This window comes from Amblyomma mixtum, unplaced genomic scaffold, assembly GCF_055824585.1.
Source record: "Amblyomma mixtum isolate Tamu unplaced genomic scaffold, ASM5582458v1 scaffold_19, whole genome shotgun sequence".
Lineage (NCBI taxonomy): Eukaryota > Metazoa > Arthropoda > Arachnida > Ixodida > Ixodidae > Amblyomma > Amblyomma mixtum.
Window position 1 is genome coordinate 832,678 of NW_028317716.1, and position 24,296 is coordinate 856,973.

A 24,296-nucleotide genomic window follows, 5' to 3' on the forward strand; every position below is an offset into this window, starting at 1 on the left:
ACTCAAGCTATGACGTCACAGCTTAAATGCGGAGCTTAATTCTCCGCTTAATTTTAAACACCGCTTTTTGCGAGATGTGCAGCTTTGGTCAAAAGTTTAGAGCAAAGGGGTTCCAAGTCTTGTAGGCCTTCCAAGGGAACAGCTTCTCTTAGCTCTCAGATATTATGTACGCTGTTGATGCGCATCGAGCCACACGTTGTGACCCCAGAAGAAAACCCATTTGACCTCTACAACATTGCGAATAAACATCAACGCGAGAGAGAAGGTATATTCTTAGTGTTGCCTTCTCAGTAAGAAGCAAAATTTTTGCTCCAAGGTATGCGATTTGAGGCCTTCGGATGCGTGAATGCTTCAGGGAAGTGCGCCCGCATGCTACAGTTAGCGTAACGCCGAGTGGGCGTACCCTATACCAGTCCTAACAGCGTCGCGGCCTGTTGACATCGAGAGAGAAATTGTTACTTTTTCCATTCTCGTTCTCCTTGGTATCCCTTATATGGGAGAAACGCTGCCCTGCCTTTGGACAGACGCGTCCCATCCGCTGACCGTCCTGTCACCGCTTACGCCCGTGACGCCATTTCTAAAGCTTTAGATGCTCACCAAATCCCCCGTAGTCAGGTCACCGACGTCCCGTATGAAGTTGCTCCTGACATCAGCATCCTCACCATGTAGACCATCCGCCGATGTTGTTCACGTTATGCGCCTCAAGCCCTACTACGCTCCTCCTCTATCATCGGCCTAACACCGGGACGGCGCTCCTTCCGCCGGGTGTTATGTTACGACGAAGTGGAAGTGGAAGACGAGCTGGCCACCCGTGTGAAAAGGACGAAGTAGAAGAGGTTGATGGATCTCTCTGTTCGCGCTGTTGATCCCTGCTAGGAAATATTCATTTGAGACTCTTACCGCTTGTAAATAACTGTAAATAGTATTTGCGCGTCACAATATTATCGGCCGAGAGCTAGATTTCGGTCATTTAGTACACCGACCTCTTGGCCATGAGTCTTGGCCAAAAAATATTGTTACCCGGACTCTTGCTCACTTAGCTCTCTCACTTTTTCATTCATTCACAATACGCTGAATCAATCGTAGGCTTTCCACGTATTTTGAATGGTCTTGATGGCAGCTCAGATTGTGGAAGCTCGCTGGGCAGCTTCTATTTTCTGTGTGATGGGATTCCTCCACCTATGGCGCTGGAAAAATTTATGATCCCTGCTTCGTAACCTCCGACGCACATGTGCAAGCAGGATACGCCTTTGTTTGTTCGTGAAGCGATATATCAGAGAAAATGGGAGGTTGCAGCAGCTGGCGGCAATTTGTAGATAAATCGCCCGTCGACCACTGAGCAGCTCCCTGAAACGCGCTTCACTCTGATCTTCCGTACCCCGAATAGAGTCCCCTCACCGAGAAAGTACACAACAGTCTGCCGTACATTTTTTGAAAAGCGAACAGGAAAGGGGAAACAGAAGAAGCATGGCACTAAAACCTGGGCTACCTGAACTGCCCTACGAGATGCTGGCATACCGCATAGACATTCTGAACAAGAACGGCATACACATCAAATATGAGGTAAGTAATGAACCAGATTATTATACAGAAACTTACAATTTGCAATTTTTTATGTGCCTCATGGGGGTGTTTACAAAATGTGGATTGCAGTCATATGCGCTTGTATATGCTTGCTCCACCAAAACATATGCATGTTTTATATATCGGGTACCGCAAAGTAAAGAAATTGCAGGACACTCAGATGTGCGGGTTGAAGCATTTCATAAATGTAGAACCAAATAGATCAACAGATTTAAGAGCGTACGTTGTTGGGCTAGTCGGTCAATCATGGTGAATACAACTATAAAAGGAGTGTCGTGTTTTCAAATAAAGTTAGTCGCGAGTCTGCGCTTGTTGTGTTATCTTCTTGTCCTTGTCTTTTTGTGCGCAGTACCCCCCCTTGTATTCACCAAGATCAACAGAAAGCGATTAATATAAACATGGCTGTGCCTTAACGGTCCCCATTTTCGAAGTTTTGCTTCATGTTCTCGCTTAATTATTGCCTCGTCGTTTAACGACCTCCTGCGTATTCGTTAATTTAGGCTCGAACAAACTTTTATGGTGTGATGGTGATCCCAAATACATCTGGACCAACGCATTTTTATTGGGAAACCGTTTATGAACGCACTTTTCATCTAATACTAGATTTCACTATAATAACGAATATATCCAGAGATCACCCGAGGGAAGTCTTGCATTTTTTTCTCATGATTTCGCTTTGGTTTTTTAGGAGTGCTTAACTGCCGCATGCGATTGCCTTCAATATTTCAAGGTAATATTCCTGAAGGAATATTACCTTCAATATTTCCATAACAGCGCCTTACAATTGGAAGGAGAGAGGGGCCTTTCGTCGCTGACAATCTAGGCAGGTTTTGACATACTGTGCCACATCGGCAAGCAGTGCCACATCTTAGATGCGGTGGAGTGTCCAAGAAAGCTCGAGATGTCCAGCTGTGGGCTCATCGTGTGAAGGCTGTAGAACTGCTTTGCAGGTACAACACTTGCAGGTCCAATAATGAGGTAGGCTGTTTTTTTCGCTCCGAAGTTAATCTTCACGAGGACATCATTCTGTACACAGGACGAAGACAATCCTCGCATGAATGAGCCGGGGGTGAAGAAACCTTGCCTTCCATGTACTCGATGAGGTGTTTTATGTCGGGGTCCGAGAGTTGCTGCTGAGCAAACGAGATGGAGCTGATGGGTTCCAGGAAGGCGTTTTCATCGTCGTCCGGCGGCGATGCGTCTAGACGACTCGTGACAGGCAGTCGGCGACAGAGTGGTTACGTCCGGACTTGTAAATGACGGTAACATCCAACGCCTGGAGGCGCAGGCTCCATTGAGAGAGGGGGCCAGCGAGATCCTTCAAACTTGCAAGCCAGCACAGTGCATGGTGATCGCTGACCACACTGAATAGTAGTCTGTGCAGGTAGGATGGGAATTACGACCTAGCCCAGATGATGGTAAGGCACTCTTTCTCAGTTGAGGAATAGTTAGCGTGTGCCTTGGACAGGGAATGGCTACTTTCTGCCGCGATTACTTTCTCCAATATGTCCTTTTTCTGTAGAAGGACAGCGCCTATGCCCGCGCTACTTGTGCAGGTACAAATCTGTCTTTTCATCAAAGTGCGCGAGGATAGGCGCGGACTGTAAAAGGCGCTAAAGTTCCTTGATGGACTCTGCTTGCGCTGCTTCCCATTTCAATGTCACGTCTGCCTTTGTCAGTTGGATAGTTGGATCAGAGGCTCGGCTATGTGCCAAAAGTTCTTGACAAATCGCCGGTGATATGAGCACAGTCCGAGGAATCTGCGAATACTTTTTTTATCGTCCAGGAGTGGAAAGAGTGTGATAGCAGCTGTTTTCTCCGAGTCTGGGCATACTCCTGCCTTGTTAACGATGTGGCCTAGAAACAGCAGCTCTTCATAGGCAAAGTGGCACTGCCCGCGTTCAAGGCTAGGCCGTACGACCTGACTGCGTGTAGTACTTTTCGATGCTTTTTAAGGTGCTCTGCAAAGTTCGAGGTGATGAAGACGAGGATATTTAAATATACCACACAAATCTACTTCAGGCCGGCTGCCACTCTATCCATTGGTCGCTAAAATGTCGGTGGTGCCGAACAGAGACAAAATGGTATCACCTTGAACTTGAAGATACCATCCGGGGTGATGACTGAGGTCTTCTCGCGATGTCTTTCATCGATCTCAATTTGCCAGTAGCCGCTCCTGAGGTCCATCGAAGAGAAATTATTTTCGTTGCAGAGCTGGTACAGTGTGTTGTCGATACGGGGAACAAGGTGGACGACCTTCTTCTTTATGTTGTTTCAGCGGTGGTTACCGACGCAGAATCTAAGAGCGCCGCACTTCTTCGTGACTTAGAGAACCTTTGCTGGCGAGGGGCTCTTCGATCGCTGTATGACGTTCTCGCGAAGCCGTTCTTCCACTTGGTCCCGGATGGCTTGTCGTTCTCGCGGCGGCACACGGTAGGGGCTTTGGCGGAGTGGTCGGGAGTGCTGGTCAGTTATAATGGGAAGCTTGGCGATCGGCGGTTGTCGGACTTTCGGCGATGACGAGGACTTCCTACAGCTTCGATACAGATTGAGGATCTGGTCTTGTTTCTTCCATAGCAGGTCCTGGTTTCCGTCGAAGACGTGTCGAAGGGCTCGATCGGTGAGGGCGAAGGCGCCGCAAACGCCGGATAGTTCGTCGAAGAAAGCAATCATCGTTCCTTTGTTAACGGGCTCGTATTCTTCGCTGAAGTTTGAAGTTCGTCACCAGCATTTTAGCTTCGCCACTGCGAAACTTCTTGAGCGAAATTCCACGCTCTTGTAGCAACTCAGTGCTCCCCTCCATGAGCTTCTATGTTCTTGGCATCCCTAGCACCTAAGGCGACTATGACGCTTGATCGGGGTGGAACGTTACTTCTTCATCCAGGACACTCATGGAAATGTGCTGCTTGATGGTTGTCGTCGAAGGTATGGCCTCGAGCGTCGAAGCCGTGGTGAGCTTAGATCGCAGCTGGATTATCGCCTGATATTCATTAAGGAAATCCATGCCTAAGCTCAAGTTCCGGGGAACATTGCTGTCACACAACGAGGGCCGCAGGATAGGTATGCCCTTTTACATTCACTCCCGGCGTGTATCGTCTCGATAGCGTAATGAGGTGGCCTTCTGTGGTGCGGATTTGAGGGCCGTCCCCAATCAGTCCTGGCTTTCCTCAGCTGCGTGACGAATGTTCCAATCACCGAATAATAGGCTCCCTTGCGGACTAGAGCTGTAACCGTACGGACGTCGATATTCGAATGCCCTAGCTCATGCATTGCACGTCGTCCTCGGTGCCTGATCATGCCCTCGTCTGGTATGTGATTCATAGGTAGGGCGTTCGTCAGTGGTTTCGTGGGTGGCGGCCACATTGTGAAGTCGGATAGCGTCGTGGTTGTGGTGCTGTTTGTATGCGGCAAAGGCGTAATGGGTGTGGCGTCTTCATGCCGCTTGGTCGCTGGAGAATCTTCGTCGTTTCTTTGGCAAGCAACCAGACCTCCGCCGGTTGCTTTACTTAGTTTCCCCTACGGGGGCTAAGTAACGTTCCTCGGACGTTAGGGGACGTTCCTCAATTGTGCAAAACGTGTGGTGGATGACGACTGGGAGTGCAACAGAGTGCTTGACGACGCGTACTCCGCTCTGCGCCGGTAGTTGTCGATTTCCCATGGTCACCAGCAGAGGAGCGTTCTTGGGGCAAAGATGCCAAATCCCCGCAGGCCAATCCGTCTGCAGGGGGACCTGGCGAAGCATGTGTACGGCATGGCCACAATGGAAACACAGTGGGCGGTTGTCGGAAGTTCTCTGCTATTCACATTTCCTAGAGCCGTTGTGTCGCCCGCATGGCAGGCGTGCGGAAGCTAGGGGCTGTCGTTCTTGTAGAGCTGGTTCTTTTCGAAGAGAGATTGGGGGTCTGACTACGTAGTGCCGTGGCGTAGGTCATGGCTTCAGCTTCTGTTCGTGTCGACGGTGACGGGAAGCCAAATGCGTGTAATACTTCTTCATTGATGATGTCCCTGAGCGACGCCACCTGAGTCTGCTGCGTCTGCTGTGTTGGCGATGGCAGCAGTCGGTGAAGTTCTTCGCGAAGATTTTCGTGTAATAGATCTCGCGGGCTATCAGCGCTTGCAGGTGTGCAATCTTGGGTGTTTGCCGTCAGCACTTGAAGTGGTCGGTTGCGCTGACGGGCCCGGGCGCGAAGGTTCTTCTCTATGGTTGATGCTTCGACTACGAATTCAGCGACAGTTTTTGAGGATTCCGGATCAGGCCGGTGAGCAGTTTCTCTTTTACGCCACTCATCAGTAAGATGAGATTTCTTTCTTCAGTCTCATCAGTGCTGCCGCGTCTGAAAAGGCATTTCATTTTTTCCACATATGCACTCACGGTCTGCTTTGAGTGTTGAATGCTTCACTACAGCAGGTCCACCACTCGTTCTCTTCATACGGCGCTATTGAACATACCCAGTAATTGCTTCCTGAAGGTTGTCCAGGTTGTGAGTGACGTTCGTGGTTTTCCAACCGCGTTCTGCCAGGGCCCTCCAATGCATAATGAGCGCTTCAAAGATTTACACTGCCTTCCCAGGCGTTCAGCGCTACTACACGATCGTACACGCCCAGCCAGTCTTCTACATCTTCGTGTGGTTCTCCATAGAAAGTTGGTGGCGAAGCACGAAGGGCGTTGGCTGTGCACCAGCAGTAGTTTGCAGTAGCAGCAGTAGTTTCGTATCTTTGATTAGTTGTTGGTAACATTGCACAGATGTTCATTCTTTTGTTTCAAGCTGCATACTACAGTTAATGAGCATTTACAAACCAAGACTGATTGTACTTAGTTAATTTTGTGACTTGTTTGACGAGTGCAATTGCGGTTTAAGCCGTGAAGAAAATGGCGCTTCTCATGTCGGTGTCTGAAACATATCAAATGATGTTATTCCTCAATAATGCGTGTATTTGAACGTTGTCATGTACGTTTTTCGTCTGCGTAGCGTGTGAGGTAACTATTTATGGGCACTAGCATGACTTATCGCCTCGTCCGGTGCTGTTTCTAGCAGCATAGATGGTTGAACACGTGCACGACAACACGGACATGTTTAATGTTCAGTTGTATGTATGTAAAAGTCGTCACACTCCTTTAAATCCTCTTGGCCTCGCGCGGACGCTGTTTCTTGGCGCTAACGTGCATTAAGACGCCTTGAAGGGTCATGTAGCCACGAGCGCAAACGCTGCCAAGGCGCTCTCGTCGCAGCGGGCACCGCCTGCTTTGTCGTCTGTTTACGACGGTGCAAAGTAAGTTCGCATTGCGAGCGGCAGCCCGGCTCTGAAGACGGTAGCCACAATGCTGTGCTCTTCGGCAGGCGGTAATGCTGTCGAAAAGCTTCGTCGGTCAAGGCAAGCGGGGCGCGATGTCCGCGGACACGGCACTCTTCTTCGTGGCTCAAACACCAGGAAAGGAGAGTGGGATTGATGGAGCCCAGTATCAGTTCCCTAGCCCGTCGCCAGCGCGAATAGCTTCAGAGCATTCCGTTTTTTTTTGCAAAGCGTATTAAATGTAGGCGATGTCACGATAACATGGAAGGAAGGCGGATTCTTTGTCGTCACGCCGCCGTCAACGTGGCTCGAGCCAATCAGTGAAGAGCGAAGTGGACATGTCGCAAAAAGCGACACCGGCAGAATACCACGCCATGTTCCATCGTGGCGGACTGTGATATGCACACCAATCCGTGGAGAGATTTTTGGACGGCGACGTGTCTACAGTGGTGCGTCGGACAGTAGAGCGCCGTGGGTGCAAGCCCCGTGTTGCGCGTCTGCACGTGGAAATGGTGCCTGCGAGGCGGGCACGAGGAGCAGAGAGCTGCGGTATCAGTAAACCGAGGTGTGAAGGAAGACACTGCAGCGGAAGACTGGTAATTCAAGTGTGGAGGTGGCAGCCATCGGACGTTGGGTCCCGTGCTGCCGGAGACTTCTCTTAGATCACCGACGCAAGCTTACTGCGTCCCTTTAAAGCTCGGAAGTGGCAGCGGATGGAGCGAGGATCCATGTTGCCGAGGATTCCTTGGATGGGCTGCATAAGCCTACGGTGTTTCGGGACGCCGTCGACGGAACCTGGCTACGGTTTTCCTGCTGCAGCTGCCAGGTTCTTGGGGTGGCTGGCAGGAGTTCATCCGCGTTTCCCGTGCCTGTCTCCGCTCCTTACCACCTGCCTTTCGACCAGCGCTTCCCTCGACGCAGCACCAGCGACGCATCGCAAATCATCAACCCACGTCCTTGCTGCCTGTAAGGCATTTCGGCTTCACCTGGGACGCTCTGTATCCGGTGAACTCGTTCCTTTGATCTGTATTGTTGTAAGCGCATCGAGTGTGTATTTTCTTGTTTTTGTTTTTATTTTATTGGCTTCGTTTCGTTAAAGTATGAACACGGTTTCGTTTTGTTTTGTTTGATCTCTTTGCTCTCTTCTCGGTGGTCGGGGACACGTCACCCAATTCGCGACAGGGATATGGCAGGATAGCAGGTCAGCACCTCCACCAGATCTGACGTCGTGGTGACAGCAGTCCAGAAGGGGAGGAAAATAGCGAGAATGGCTTTCAAACAAAACTTTTTATTTGGGTTTTCTTGCGCCCCTAATAAACTCAATGATTCGGTGGCGGAGTAGCAGCTGGCGTTCTCGGCGGTCGTGGAACAGAAAGCGCGCCGCTCTGGGCAGTACTCAGTTTAAAGCTGACAGGGAACTTTGTCGATAAATCGTGCAAAGTTAATAGAACATTCTGGAACAACGTAGACTCGGCTACGTGTGGACGCGATAAATCCAGATAAATATGGTCGCGCCTTGCATCGCAAACAAAGCGTTAAAGCGGCGTGCCAGTTGATTAGAAGAATGAAGAAGCAAACACGACTAAGATTCGCGGCAATATTAAAGATGTTCACCAAAGTCTGTGAGACCGCGAAATGCGAGTGAAACATGTCCATTGAGGTACTTGCGGCTGCTTCATTGCTTATATAACTTAAGAGCAAAGCAAGTGGCAATTACCCACTACGCACAGGTGTGTTGCCCGCTAGCTTACAAATCAGCGCAGTACCAGCAGCTTATTGCAAACAATGTTTTGAAGAATGTGCCAGTCTGAGTTTTAGTGTGTGTAAAACAAGTCATTTCGTAATCACAGTAAGGGCTTACAGTTGAGCCGAACATACATATAAATACAATTTCAGCTGCTGTATTAAATTTCTATTCTGCTGTCACATATAATGAAAAATTGGAAATAGAAGTAGGAATTAGAGAACTTTGGAGAAGACGAGGATGACGATAAGCATGAGGTGTGTTAATCCAAGAATAAAGAAGATGAAGAAGAAATCTTCGGTGAGGTGGTAAGAGTTGATTGGTGGAGAAGGATAGACGATGACGACGATGACAAGTATGACGTGTACCAACGACAAGGCTATAAAATCGCGAGGGATAGCGTAGCACGGGGGTGGGGAGAACAGAGAAGCGGAGATTCCGGCCGGTCAGGAGTGCATCGGCTGGAAGCGAGCAACGCCGGCTACTGCTCCGGTGATCTGGAGTTCTACGGCGCCGCACCATAGACTTTCTGCCGTTCCTGAGCCCATCCCGGGGAGTCCACGGCTGCCGCAACCACCTGCTATGGTCAGGGGTGCCTCCAGCGCTGCTGCCACCCGTCCAAGTGGTACCCTCCGCGCCAAAATCACCAGCGTCGCCTCCACGGGAGCTTGGACAGAGAGCTCGTACGACGCAGTCAGCGACGCCAGCCTGAGCACTTTGAGGAGGAGGAGGATAAACTTTATTTTCGTCGACAAATGTATCTGACGGTGTGGCGTTATAGCTCGATCAAGTGGCCATGAGCCCGTGGCGTTCGGCGACTTTTAGGGCTCTTGTCACAACCCGGATCTGTGTGTCCGAGTCGGAGCTGAGCAATGCGGCCTCCCACTGGTCTGGATTCGAGAGCTGCAAGCCTCGAGGGGGGTAGTCCCGAGGGCAAGCCCAGAGTATGTGGGATAGAGTGGCATGTTGGCCACACATTTGACAGGAAGGGGAGTAGACCCCACGGTATATGCGGGCATATATCGCGGGGTTGGGGAAAGTGTTCGCTTGGAGTTGCCTCCACGCAACGTCTTGGGGTTTGGTGAGAGAACTATGTGCGGGGGATATAGAAGTCTACCTAAGCGGTAGTGCATGGTTATGTCATGAAATGTGACCATACGACCTCTCGCCATCCGCAGGACGTGCGACACCACAACCAGGTCGACGAATCCTGGGGCGTAATTGTGGGCCCCCTCGTTCCCTGGATGCGACGAGTGCGTAGGGACCCAGATCAATTGGATCGGGCGGAGTTGAAGTTTGGTGGAATGGAGGAGAGAGAGGGTGACAGGGGAGACCCGGCCTTTGGCGAAACTACGAATCGCTGAAGATGGTTTCTGCAGAGGTGGAGACCATCGCCAAGGCTATGGCCGCCTCCTCGGCCTCTTCAGGCGATCTGACGGGAATGGAGCACGCAACTAGCGGCCGTCCACAGTAGTTTACAACCGCGAGCAAAAAAGCTTCGCGGTCGGGGTATCCGGCGGCGTCGATATAGACTGCTGTCTGATCTGTTAAATATTTTTTGTGCAGAGACTTAGCCCTGTGCTTGCGGCGACCGACATGATACTCTGGGTGCATATTTTTAGGAAGAGGGGTAACGATCAGGTTACTGTGGATATGGTGTGGAAGCTGGACCCTGTCGGGTGCGGTGGTTTCGAAGCGTATTCCAAGCTTGTCGAGTATGTGACGTCCCGTGGAGGTGTGAGTGAGACGCTCGCACTGAGAAGTGACATGAGCTTCCGAGAGCTCCGTCACAGTGTTGTAGACCCCTAATGCCTGTAGTTTATACGTGGGGGTCCGGTGGGGGAGATGAAGAGCCGCCTTGTATGCCTGTCGAATAAGGCAGTAACGCGGTCCTGTTCCTGGCAGCTAAGGTAGAGGCAAGGGAGGGTATATGTGAGGCGACTGATAACAAACGCCTGAACAAGACGTCGGAGGTCAGCCTCTCGCATGCCTCTATGTATATTAGCAATGCGACGAATTAGACGAATGGTCTGCGATACAGAGACTAAGTTTAGCTAGAGTGTCGGTGTTTTTCCGATTGCTCTGGATGAGGAGCCCCAATACGCTAATGGTGGATACTTCGCGTATGGGCTGACCACTAGCAGTACTGCAGATGAGAGGATGGCCGTGGAGGCCGGGTTGACCTCGGATGAGCAGCAACTCGGACTTCTGAGGGGAGCACGAGAGGTCGGCTGCGGCTACATGGCGCTCAATGACATCGACCGCTTGCTGAAGTACGGATTCGACCTCAGCATCGTTGCCTGTTGAAACCCAGAGGGTAATGCCGTCTGCGTATAAGGTATGGGATAGCCGGAGGATAGCGTCTAATTTAGAAGGTAGCATGAGCAAGGCGACATTGAAAAGAGATGGGGAGAGAATGGATCCCTGGGGGGTGCCATTGCTACCGAGGTTTATAGGGTCTGAGAGGAGAGAGCCAAAGCTAAGTTCAGCTGTACGACCAGAGTGGAAAGTACGTATATACTCGTGGGTACGGTGACCAGGATTTAATAGGGAGAGGTTAGTGAGAATAGCTCCGTGCGAGACGCTGTCAAATGCTTTAGTTAAATCAAGCCCTAGAATAGCTTTTGTGTCCGCTCTGGTAGAGGGGCACAGTATCTCTTGAGAGCTGGAGCATAATGTTTTGCGTAGAGAGATTTGAGCGGAAGCCAATCATGGTGCGAGGTAGGAGATGGTTATCTTCAACGTAATTATTGAGACGGTTGAGAATGACGTGCTCCATCAGTTTCCCAGCACGGGAAGTCAGGGAGATGGGGCGCAGGCTTTCGAGAGCTAGTTGCTTGCCTGGCTTCGGTATGAAAGTTACGCGTGCATGTTTCCATGCTGCGGGGATTTTACCCTCTCTCCAGCAATCATTCATGAAGTCAGTGAGGGCCTCAATGGACGGGTCATCTAAATTACGGAGAGTTTTGTTGGAAATGCCATCCGGTCCCGGGGCAGAGTTAGGACGGAGCTCAGTGAGAGCGAATCTTACCTCAGCTTCCGAAATCTCCTGATCGAGGGCAGGGTTGGCACCGCCCATGTAGGGGGGAGAGGGTCTGGGGAAGTAGTATTGAGATAGCGTACACGAAGTTTATCGAGAAGATCCTGGTCTGAGCCGGGGTGTTGATGGACTATGCGGGAAATGCTGTCTCGTTGGGATGTTTTGCAACCGTCTGGGCTAACGGAGAAGGTGCCAGGTGCGATTTAGCCCGAGCTGTCCACGCATGTTGTCACAAACTTGACCCCATTGCTGGGTAGTCAGTGCGATAGTGTGCGCCTCAATCTGTTTGTCTATCTGAGCTACTCTACGCCGAAGCATTCTATTGTGGCGCTGTTTTTTCCAACGGTTTTGAAGGCTATCGCGGGCCTGCCATAGGGGGAGGAGACGGCTGTCTGTATTGGATTGATCAGCCGTGATAGGTGATTCTTGAGTAGTAGCAAAGACATCTGCCTCGAGTTTGGAGATCCACTCGTCCAGGTTATTAATCCTGGTAGGGGCGTTCTGACCACGTAGGGAACGAAACTTGTCCCAGTCCGTGATTAGGGTCGGGCGACCTCTCCGGCGGAACGGGGACATGCTGAGCGTGGTCGCGAGGAGATAGTGGTCGCTGCCGAGGGTATTCCCAGTGTTGAGCCACTGATCGAACCGTACGTTTTTGCAGAATGTCAGATCAGGTGAAGTGTCAACAGACACGCTGTTTCCTACGCGGGTGGGAGTGTGAGGGTCAGTAACGAGGGTGAAGCCCAGTTCCTGTGCTCGCAACCACAGAGTGTTACCCTTTCGGTTGGCGATGCGGTAACCCCAAGCGGAGTGGTGGGCATTGAAATCTCCTACAATGAGGAGAGCAGAATGGTGCGCGAGCCTGTTGACCCGGGAAAGAAGGGTGGTGAAGTCGCGTCTTCTGTCTTTTGGAGAGCTATAAAGGATAAGAATGAAGAGGCTTTGGTCGCCCCTTTTACGAGGGAGGAGTTCGAGCAAGACGCATTCTACCCCAACGTCGTCTAAGGAGTGTTGGACGGCCGTCAGGTTGCGTTGAACCAAAATAGCGGCGTCGGGAGTGGTGACATCTAGGGGGGAGTATGGTTTATAGCCAGGTAGTTTCACTGGGGCCATTAGTTTCCTGAAGGCCGATGATATCAGGGGGGATGTCGGAATTTTGGAAATAGTGCTGCAGGTTGCCTCGCTTGCGGCGAAACCCCCTGCAGTTCCATTGCCACACATTAAGTAGGTGGCGGGGCGACATTGGTAAGTGTGGGTGAAGCTAAGATGGGTAGGGTGGTGGGAGCGTGCGGCAAGCGACCGTATGGTTTAACGCGCGTCGTGTGCAGGGCGGCCGTTGCGTCTCCCCTAGCTTCAAGGCCTGTGACGCGTGTTTGGATCTGTTGCATGAGGATGTTAAGGTGTTGTTGGATTTGCTGCTGCATTTGTTGTTGGAACTGGAGCATTTGCTGTTCGATTGGTTGGGAGAACTCAGCAAATTTCGCTTCCAGCTTAGCACCAATTTTAGCCTCTAATTTTTCCTCTAGGCGAGCCTCAAATTCCTCGAGGTCGGCAAAATTAACGTAGCGTTCTGAGCGGGAGGTAGCTTTCCGCTTAGAGGGAGGACTACAGGTAGTATCTTTGGGTTGCGGGGGAGTAGATGGAGGCGCCTGAGGTGAGATGGTAGGAGCAGGTTGAAGTGGCAGAGTGGCATTTGTTTGAGGTGGTGTATCGGGTGCAAAGGTTGGACGCTTTAAAGAAGCGTCTTCTTGTTGGAGCCTATGATTGCTAGCTTTAAGGGGTGTTATCTCGTGGCGCAGGGCTTGCAGCTCTGAATCCCGAGACTGAGATTGCTGAGAGTGAGAAGCCGCAGCTGCCCAGCTCACCTGGTTTTTCGTGGAGGGCTCTAGGTGAGGAGACGACTTGGAGTACAGGGGTGGGAAGGACCGGGAGCGATTCCGGCTGGAGCGCCGGTAAGAGGAGGAGGAGCGGTTAGAATCCATTTTGGCCGAGGTGTTTCCAGACCCTTGGCGACGGGTCTGGGAACGGGGACGATGGGAGGTGGAGGCACTGTCTGAGTCAGCTTGTAGCTGGCGTTTCAGTACGGCAGCAGGCATTTTGTAGCCGCGTTTACACTTGGAGGAACCAGTCTGGTGAGGACCAGAACAAACTACACAAGTTGGGGTGCATTGATGGGCTCGTCAGGGTCGCACACTCCGCAGTGAGGACACTTGGAGAGCTTGGGAGACGGGCAAACGTCCTCTCCGTGTCCCGTTTTGCGACAGTTAAGGCAGGCTTCCACTTTGTTCTTGAAGATGTAGCAGCGCACAGCACTTCCTGCGTAGGAGACTTGGCGGGGGACCTTTGCCCCTGCGAAAGTGATGACAATAGATTGGGTCTTGCCTAAACGGCGGATGTAGAGAATGCAGTGTTCTGGATTCTGGGGTATCAAGTACTCCATGATGTCCTCCTGGGTCTCATCCACGTATTGGTGGTGAATGATACCTCGGACGTATGCGCCTGATGGGGCCAAATAGGTGGCAACTGGGTAGCTTGTCGGAGCCAGGATGATTTCTTGTAGCTTCGTGTAAGTGATGGTGCGGTCCTGGTTCGGAGTGCGAAAGGTGAGTGTTGTGAACGAAATTCACCCGAAGGCGGTCCTCTGCGGTATCGAAGTAAGTCAAACGAAGGCTTGAGGTGATTGCTCTGCGAAGAGCGTTCTCGCCCCAGGCACGCAGATTGAGGCCCCCGCGAGGGTGAATGATGAATTTAAAGTCTTCAAGAGGGAGACGTGGCCGTGACGATGAACCTCGAGGTAGCTTACGTGACGTGGAGGGAGGTAGCTGCTGGGACGCGGTATGCTGCGCGGACGCGGAAGGCGACTCCGTCAGCGGTGGTTTGGGAGTGCGTTTCGGTGAAGAAGGGGTGGAGTCGCGTTCGTAGCAGCGGGCTACGTAGGTCCAGTCCGTGGGTATATAATCTTGAGGGGCTAGATCCTCCCCTCCACGGTCACGACGTCCATGCTTGGCGACGCACTGGGCCCGGCTGCGAAGCAGAGCCTATCGCCAGCGGCGGTAGGCTTAGCGAGGCTGGCGCTGGGCTCGGTGGAAACAGGTGTCCATGCAGGTCACAAAAACGGAGTGCCGGTCCCGAAATTGGGCTGGGAAGGTGCCGAGCACCTTCGTGAACTTCGGGAGACACAATAAAATTCGGCGGAAGGTCAAAAGTCGGTCAAAATAGCAGAAATAGCCGGAGCCCATACGCACACGCGTCTGCACACCAGGCCAGGAACCAACAACAACCGAGCACTTTGAACGCCACCTCGACGCCGGCTGCCTAGATGCCACTGAATGGACCCATGCAACGCATCACCAACAGCGAACTGTGAGCCCAAAAGCCTAGACTTAGTGTTCCCGGCCCGTGTGTATTGGTAGTCAGTGTTTTGTGTTAGTTTTTTTTTAGTTTTGTGTGCTAGTGCTTGTGTCGTGTGGGGTATATTAAATGTGCATCTGTGTGGGTACACCTGCTGCGTAGTCTATTCTTTCGGCCCGATTTTTCTCGGGGAGATCCGCGAAAAAGTTAAGTGGCGAGCTTGTGGCACGATTCATTTGCTTATTTCTGTCACTTTTGTCTGGGATCTTTCTGATCTCCCGACGGCAGAAATATGGATTTCGCAGAAAGGTTAAAACTGGTTCTCAAGCTAGGTTTAAGCAAGGGAGAGGCGATGCGTCTCTATGATGACGAGGCAAAGAGGCAGAGAGAGGAGATAAATAGGCAGAGGGAGAAGAGAGCACAGGCGTGTGAAGATGCCCGAGCGGCGGAGGAACGCGGGAAAACGGCGGAGGAACACGACATACTCCGAGCAGTGCGAGCCAAAGAGGAGGCGGAAAGATGAGCAGCGTGTGCGAAAGAGGAGGAAGCCCATGAGGAAGAATGGGAGAAAAGGATTGAATGGGAGAAGGAGTTTTAAGGCCAGAGCCTTTAATGCCTCATGCTGTCGTTAGTAGACGCGTCGGCAGCCGTGTCGACAGACGCATCGGCAGGAGTGTCGACAGACGCGTCGGCAGGAGTGTCGACAGACGCGTCGGCAGCCGTGTCGACAGACGCGTCGGCAGGAGTGTGGACAGACGCGTCGGCAGCCGTGTCGACAGACGCGTCGGCAGATTCGTTCGCCTTTCGGCGTCACTGCTTAAAGGCTCAAGGTTCCAGCATGAATAAAGGCGCATCTAGTGAATGCATGGGCTTCATAAATAAAATAAAAGGAGTAAAGTCAAGAAAAGGAAAATAAAAATAAAATAAGAAAGTAAACAAAAATAAAAACAAAATAAAAATAAGATTTGAAAATAAAAATAAAAACAATAAAATTAAGAAAAGGAGCAAAAAATAAAAATCAAAATATGAAAAATAAAAAAGTAAATAAAAACAAACAGTGGCGAGGAAACGCTTTCGCCTTGCAGCACTTTAGACAGCCAAAGTGCCTTCTGAATTTTTTTTTTGTGGAAACAAGCGCATGTCGTGCGAGGATATGAGATCACGGGCGATGATGAGTGCTCGTTATCGGGTGCAGAATCTCAAAGACCGGCCAGAGTTGGTCTATGAAAGCTGATGGCTCCTTTTGATGACAAAAGAGTTTATTTGGACGCATATTTATAACGATGCCAGCGGATAGCTTTGGGGCAAGGCTGCGAGCGCAGTGAATGGGCCACGGCTTTGAGCATGTGTTTAGGCGTAGAGGCGCTGAATGCGTTTTGGAGGATGCCGGCTCCTGATTCCATGGACTACGAGAAAGCCAAGAAGGCACTCCTCCAAAGTCTCAGGCTTACGGCTGATGGTTTCCGCTGGAGATTTCGCACCGAGAAGCCCGAGGATTCTTAAACAGCTAAGCAATTTTCATGCAGATTGTCCAACTATTTCGACTGGTGGCTTGATATGTCTAACACCGAAAAGAGTTTTGAAGGGGTGCGTGATAAGCTGGTGACAGAGCAGTTTTTAATATGTTGCAGTCCAAGCTAGTGCTATTCTTGAAAGCAAGAAAGTTAAGTGGAAAAGTTTGGCGACACTGCAGACCAATTCCTCGAGATTCAATCGCTGAGAAAGAAGAGTAAAGCAAAGGAAGAAACTGAAAAGGTCCCAGAGACAGATGCGAAAAAACCAAGAGTTTATGGCGGTGCTTCTAAGGCACCAATAAGTTGTTTCCTCTGTGGCAAAGTAGGGCACAGTGCAGCTGACTGTCAGACTAGTAGCGTTGCCGAAAAGACACAGGTTGTGTGTCGAGGTTGTAAGAGGAGAGGGCATACTGAGGATGAATGCCGATATAGAACGCAGAACCGAGCTGCATGCGTCGTCGATTCTCGGGTTCCATAGCTCAAAGACAGCAAACACCGCTGGAAAAATGAGACGGTGAGTGCATCACCCAAGTCGAAAGCAGTAATGCTGGTGGTGGTTGGACAAATAGGGGACCGTCCTTTATTGGTGCTTAGAGACAGCGGAGCCAACACAGTTGTGGTTTCGGAGAAGCCTGGTGAAGGACGAGGGTCTGACAGAGGAGGCGACGGCTGTCACTCTTATAGACAGCACAGTCAGGTACCTTCCCTATGCCAGGCGTCTAGTGTCCATGCCATAATATACTGGACAGGTATTGGCAAAATGCGTGGAACAACCAATTTACGATCTGATCTTGGGAAACATTACTGGTGCAAAAGTGTTGAGGACCCCGATCCCGAGTGGAAGATGTTCGACGTTGAGGAACGCCCAAAGGAGGATAGGCCCATCACAGGCGGTTGATGGCGCAGTCAGTTTCTCGTCGGCAGTGGACAAGAGCTCATGTGGCAGCCCGAGTGACGCAGCGTCCGCTCTCTGCTCCCGCTACGATGTGTCTAAGCGTAAGAGTGGGCGAAATAGGAAATGGGAACAGAGAAGACCCGAGCTTGAAAGCCCGCTTCGAGAGACTTGGGGAAAGGTAAAAAAGGGGAAAAGAAACAGAAGGAAACGAAAGAAAGAGAAACAGAGAGAGGAAAAAGAGGAGCGATGAAAGTAAAATATAAGAGTTCTACGCCAAAGCAAGGGGGGGGGGGGTGTTTTCGCATGCTCCGTGCAAAATTAATATCATATGTTGCAAATTACTAAAGTCATGAAATGGAATTTGACCTTGCAAGAATACTCATGTGAGGTAGAATATATTAAAGCCATAGATAACGTTGAAATGGACTTCATAGTAGAGCCAACTAAACAGCTTTAGTTATCTCTGAGATGTATATTTCTGTTGTTGTTGTTGTGTTTTTATACAAGGGAGTGTGTTGTGGACATTGAAACGTTTATCATGGACACCGTATGGACAACGCCAGTGGTGTGTCAAAGTTCTGTATATGCAATTTGGTATGCTGTGTCTGTCCTGCAACTGCAACTACATTGAACCACGTATAAAAAGTTTCGCGTGGATGCAATCAGTCGATATAAATCTGGTGCCGTCTCCCGTCAGAAAGAAAATTGTAATGGCACGTATCGGTAGATCCAACCAATAAGAAATAAACAGCTGAAAGCGTCCGGCATCACTCTCCAGTCAATGAAGTATCGGGACGACGCTTTATTGCTATGCGGACATAGTATGTCCTGTACTACTGTTAGTACCACACAGGCATAAGACGGTTCTCGCACAGCATGCCCTCTCACATTTAATCGCGTTCCTACGACGTCCGCCACTATGTTGGAGGTTAACGCTGTAGAACACACTTAAATTTCAATTACACTAGACATAAATGCGCCTAAAAGAACATTGCACTGCCGTAGCGCAGTACATAGAGCCCGGGACACGAAATTCGGAGGCCGTGGGATCGGATTCTACTTCAAGCATGCGGTTGTTTTTCACATGTTTTCTATAAATTAGCTTGCAACTAACTGTATTATTATTCTCACATTGATGACCACATAAAATAAAAACTCATGCCCTATGCCCTTTTGGTTCCTTGTCTGTTGGCTTCCACTATGTATTTCACAAATAGCCCTTCTCTTTGACTTGCCTTGCCTGCTCAGTAGCTAACGAGGGTATTGATTCTAGCAGCCTTCATTCCGTAGGCAGCATAAGAGGTTTATCGCAAAGCTTTCGGCCTCCCCTTTCGATCCCGTTCTTACTTTTCCGTTCGCGGTAATACGGGATGCACAACGTCCGCCTCTACAGACGAGGTTGCCACTGGTGAATTCTCCCTAGGTTCGATTACACTACACATAAATATACCAGAAATCAAGGGATTGGACAACATTCGCTGCGCCTCAGAACTGGCCCGGACGCAATATTGAGAGGTCGTGGGTTTGGGTTCCATCGGTGGCATGTGGTTGTTTTTTCTCCAGCTTAGTTATTGGTTAGCATCAATATAACTTCGAGCTTATTCTCCCATTGATGAACACCCCAAACATTGGTTGCGAAAGCAGTTTCGTCTACTGACATTCTACTGACCAATTGAAAGCGTGACGTTTTAGTCGACAACTCCTGCTTATTAATAACAATGAGTCATTAAAGGCTTCCGCTTTAACAGATGCTATCGTAATCGGTCGGAGGAACCAATCGAGAAACGTTCCATGGAAAATGGAGGTTAGAGCGCACACACCTACTTCTTCGTCCTTTAACTGCTGTTTTATTTCTAGCCAGTTCGTTCTCTTTCTACCCCCTGCATGTTTAGTTAACTCACCCAGGCTTTAAATTTCTCCTTAGGTGTTTTCTTCTTGGTCCACCTAATGGCCATTTTGTTGCGCTGAGCCGCAATTATTACACTTTCTACTTCGCTTCTACCTACCCTTACGCTCTGAGCCGCCATGGACCCCCTAAAAAAGCTACAGCCCGGCCTGCCAGGCGCCAGCCGATCTCTGCTCCTACCCTTCCACTGAAATGGATGTTATCTCGTGTAAAGCCTCAGCAAAACCTGCTCTGTGAACTTCCCTATTTGTCCGCCACTTCAAAGCCTTTCTCCAAGCTTAACTTCCCTATCTCTCGATTAAGATTCACAATTTCATTGGTAAGCTCTCCGTTCTTTCCTTTCACTTGCGGCACTGTGCACATCACGAACTGCACTTGCTGAGCTATCGCTCTTATACCGCCAACTCCCTCAGCTAATCACTTCAGAACAAGTGTGGCGTCACTATTCAGGACATCATTTAGTATCGCAGCTAACCCTACCAAGTTACGCCCTGCAACATTCTCAGATAGTTCACCTTTGTCTCTCTCAGTACCTTGTCCATTGTACTTCCTGGGAATACCCCGACTGCAACCCGCCTAAAACCTTTTACACGCCCCTTTAGAGTTATTTTGCACCTGCTCATGTTTGAGTCACCAGCGATAAGCACTAAGTTACTCTCTCCCTATCTCCTAACCTTTGCATTGCGCTGCGCCTGATCAGTGACTGGAACTGCATATTTGCGTTTAGCTTGGTCGCCTTCTCTTTATCACCTCCCGACTTTTTAGCGGCCACATATGCGTAGCTATTCTTTTCTGAACCTGTCAGACTTGCTTTCTTATCGCTGTCCATGCCAGTGCAAACCCCATCCACGTGGCTGGCTGAGGAATGTCCGGCAATGTGGCTTTCGATGGCGGTTTCAGCCATTTTTGTTTCCAACTGATTAAACTGTTCTTGAAGTTTACGTCTTTATTCCCTCTCTACCTGTCGCTCTCTTTCTGAAGCATCTATACTTAACACTAGTTTGGTGTTCGCTTCGTCAGCCCTTTCCAGGAGTGCACTTAACAGGCAACGTTTGCGCATAAAATCTGCGCCTTCGGCCTCCTCTACCGATTCGAAGCGCGTTTTTTTTTTCAAATTCACCGACGCCTCACACTCCTTCAATTTAACCTTTAACACTCTTTCAATTTAAGTTTATCCTAGCAGACACAGCGAACTGTGGCATATTCCAACCTGCCGCACAATATATGGTACACATAGTCTAGCAAACACGTTGCCCCGTCTTCTAAATGAGTTTCAAACTGCACAAGTTGATCTTTCACGTGCATGCCGCCAAGTTATACACGGTGTATGTGCCACTTTATAGATTCATTGCTTCTTTATCCCTTCACTGCTTCTTTATCTCTTTCGTTTCCGTATAGTGTTGACCTTATTTGAGTAACTGAATTCCTGTTGTTCGATGACGTGTATTTTTCGGTTTCCTTTTTTTTGACCATTTTTTGTTGTACACTTCATTCCTTGTCATTGTTCTAATAATACGCAAAACCATTTTTGATAGCTATTGATTGCATTTTGAGATGCTACTTGTTTAAAACATTTATGTTACCTGCTGCCGTGCAATGTAGGGGCCGAGGGGCACGTCAAGCCAAAATTTCTGGCATTTTTCCCTCGGCCCTCACCATGTGTAAATGGGAAATAAGATTGAAATTAAAATTAAATTAAACCTACACCATCTTAGCAACACTCGATTATTGCTACCACAAACTGCTGGGACAGCTATAGGCTCAAAACAAAAAGTACTTTCAAACACGTGAACAAATAAAATTCTGCCTACTTGAAAAGCCGACCACCTAGAAAAGGAATGTGCACTGAAAAACGATAGCTGCCGGCCATAATAGAGCCTACCGTTATAGGTCTCCGATTTTTACTCTACCCTTTAGCCTGCACTTCCCCAAACAAGCCCATACAAAACGCACCTTACTTTAAAAATATGAAAAGAAAGTGCTAAAGTTTCGTGTGCAGTGAAGTCACTTTCGCAGTCGTCAGTCCTTCCGGCCCCAGTCACCACGCGTGATTCCAAGAGCACCTAAACATGCGTCCGCACCACACGGCTGTCAGCTATAGCTACCACCAACGCCTGTGGAGTCACCTTCGGGCCTATACCTTTCATTTCTCACCCCCGCACGCCTTGCCCTCCTCCACCCCTGAGCGTACTCGCTGGCCTGCCGCTTGCTTATGTGACAGCCCAAGAGCCGACTGCGCTCATATCCTATTCTCTTGCCCAGCACACTTGCCCCTTGCCTCTTGGCACCTAAACCGTCCGCAGTAGTGCGAGGCTGCTTAGTCCAGCAGAGAGCCGAATCTCCAACTTCGGCTGGTAACCTGGACAGAGGACGTCGTGAATAGGCACGGCCTGGACGCCACAACCGAAAGCCTAAAGGCAGCCCGCAGTGCTACTGCATAATTTTTGTTTCATTTAGGCTTTCAGATAATTAGTTTTCACCACCACAACCATGAACTGCCACCTGCCAGGTTGGCAGGGTGGGCGCGCTGCCTATCCAGTGTCCGGAACGCACTCAGCATAACAGAGGCCAAGCCGCGTATAGTTTCCCGATAAGCTAAAGCTTTCCCTCTAACTAGGATAAGCAGTAGTTGAACCAAAGTTAATTTTTCCTTCCTTTTTCTGCTCAATATCTGAGGGCCTCGAGTCTGGCAGTTTTGATGCCATAGGTGGCGGTGGCAAAAACATTTATTAGGAATGGTCAGGACGCATGCTTGGATCAGCCTGTAAGGGACCAATCCTCACAAGCATTAGGTTGAGGTCCATAGTTTAGGACCCCAGCGGCGGTGGCCACCGTTCGGGCGCGCCCTACTAAGGCTTGTTGGACCAGTATGTAAGTAGTGGCAGCCGAGCAGGATCGCCTCCCAGTCCACCCGGGTGGGGTTGATGATGGGAGGAATAGCTGGATTGGAGGGCCAGACCCGCACCATGTTATAGGTGTCCAAAGACTCCACTCTGCAGTGCGGGGAGCTGCGGCTGAAGGAGGGGTCAAAATATTTTAGTGCTGCTGGGCACTAAAACAGGAGCCGCTAATCCACGTTCTTGAGGCCTTTGCATGGGTGAGGGTAAAGGCGATGACTGCATTGACAGTAAGTCTAGATATCTTTGAAGGAATAGATGGATTCAAATCGGGTTCCTGATCGGCTGGGGAGGAGAAAAGAGCCTTGTGAGACAGCGTGCAGGCGACTGCGTCTGCTGCATCGTTTTCTGAAAAACCAGCTGAAGAGGAGAGGCCCATATAAGGTGACGGAGTGCGAGGTCTATATCCCGCATGCTGTTTTGGTAGATGCGATAGGCTAGGAAGGGAGTGTAGCTGTGTTTAACGTTCCGATAGGCCCCTGGCGAATCCGTGATTACGTATTTTCAATCGGAATGGGAGGCCGCAAGAGCCATTGCGACTTCTGTGTGTGCTGCGCTGCGGGTACTGAAGCTAAGGCCATTACCTATGTTGCTGCTGCGAACTACGGCGAGTGTGGACCATCCTCCGTAGTAATGGCCAGAAGCGTCCACGTAGTATGGATCTGTTTTGTTGTCATAATGTCGGGCTAGGGCTACCACTCGTGCCACGCGCCGACCATTATCATTTTCGTGCGATATGTTGGCTGGAAAAGGTCGCACATGGAGCGTACGTTTCCGAAGCTCTGGGATGTGGAACCTGTATTCTACGAGAATGGTCTGTTAGATACAGAGTCGAGCAATAAGGCGGCTACCCGACTTTGTTTGCAACAGGCGGGCGTTCTAGTGTGTAAGATATGCTGCCCAGAGGTCCCGGAAAGTTATTTGACCACCCCAGGAGCCATAAGCCGGCTGTTTGAAGCAGTCATCGGGAGGTCCAGGGCAGGCTCAATAATTTTGCGAAGGATGACCTCAATGGCATGCTCCTATTTTTTTCTTAGGCAGAGGTAAGGAGTCGAACAGAGAATTCGACTGGTAACGAAAGCCTTTGCCAGCCGCAAGTCATCCTTACTTCGTAACTCCCCCGCGTTTGTCGGAAAACCGGCAGGCCATGCGGCCTACCTGCTCCCCCACCTTATGAAGTTTGCCCAATGGAGTGTCTGGACTTCTGTGTTTGTTGATATAAAATCTGAGTACCCGTATCTCGTCAGACCTCTGTCAAGAAAAAGAGAGATTTGAGTTATGCACTTTTGGTGAGAGATGGAGGTGCACAAATTGCCGTAAGTGGCATAAGAGGATTCCTGCTCAACTTAGACCCTCAGAGTTCGATCAATTTCATAAGCGGCATTCGCAGAACACAGGGTGTATTGCGTCCTCCACTATGAACGAGGGCGGCGCTGATCAAGTCTTTTGGACTAGGTGGAGAATTACGAGGCACTGGGATTCGAACTCCGGTTTTAGTGCACACGAGGCGGATGCTCTATCTGTACGCTATCGCTGCGCAAATGAATCGGTCTTAATGACCTTGTATCAAAAATATTTCTTCATCTTGTTACAGACCTTCGTACTCGTATTTCGCAGGCAATTGTGCAAGTTGGTCTCACTAAAACGTTTACAAATAATGTTATATTATACTGTTGAGCACTAAAGTTTTATATTGATAATGAATATTCATTGTTGTTTTTATCACTCAGCAAGAAGTTTTTCGCGTAATTTTAATTCCTCGTTTTACCCCAAGGAGTATCGTTTATTGCATACTTTAAAACTTTTGCAACATTCACAGGAAACAAGCTTTTCGGTGAATCTGTATAACTATACTATCACCTAAATAGTTTCAACGAGATTACAACATAACATTTTTCAGATAAAAAGTCCCACTTCGAAAAAGAAGTGTTGTGCTGCGTTTTATACCAGAAATTTCTTACAGAGGCGTAGTAGCTGAAATTTGACGTACAGCCCGACTAGTAGCTAGTTTCAATGTAACTTTCGTCAGCGATAAGTAGAAAACCAGCGAAAAGGACGCGTTCGCTAGGAGGA

The 24,296-nt window shown here is 49.7% G+C and overlaps 1 protein-coding gene and 1 pseudogene across 1 annotated transcript in view; both read left to right on the forward strand.

Moving 5' to 3' along the window:
* Positions 1-1,467: 1,467 nt before the first annotated feature.
* Positions 1,468-24,296, forward strand: part of LOC149324759 (uncharacterized) — a 195,863-nt gene continuing 173,034 nt past the window's right edge. Inside the window, exon 1 of the mRNA XM_089565290.1 lies at positions 1,468-1,563. Within this exon, the coding sequence (XP_089421416.1) occupies positions 1,468-1,563 (96 nt within the window). The remainder of the gene's footprint in view (positions 1,564-24,296) is intronic.
* Positions 15,304-17,519, forward strand: LOC149324760 (uncharacterized; annotated as a pseudogene).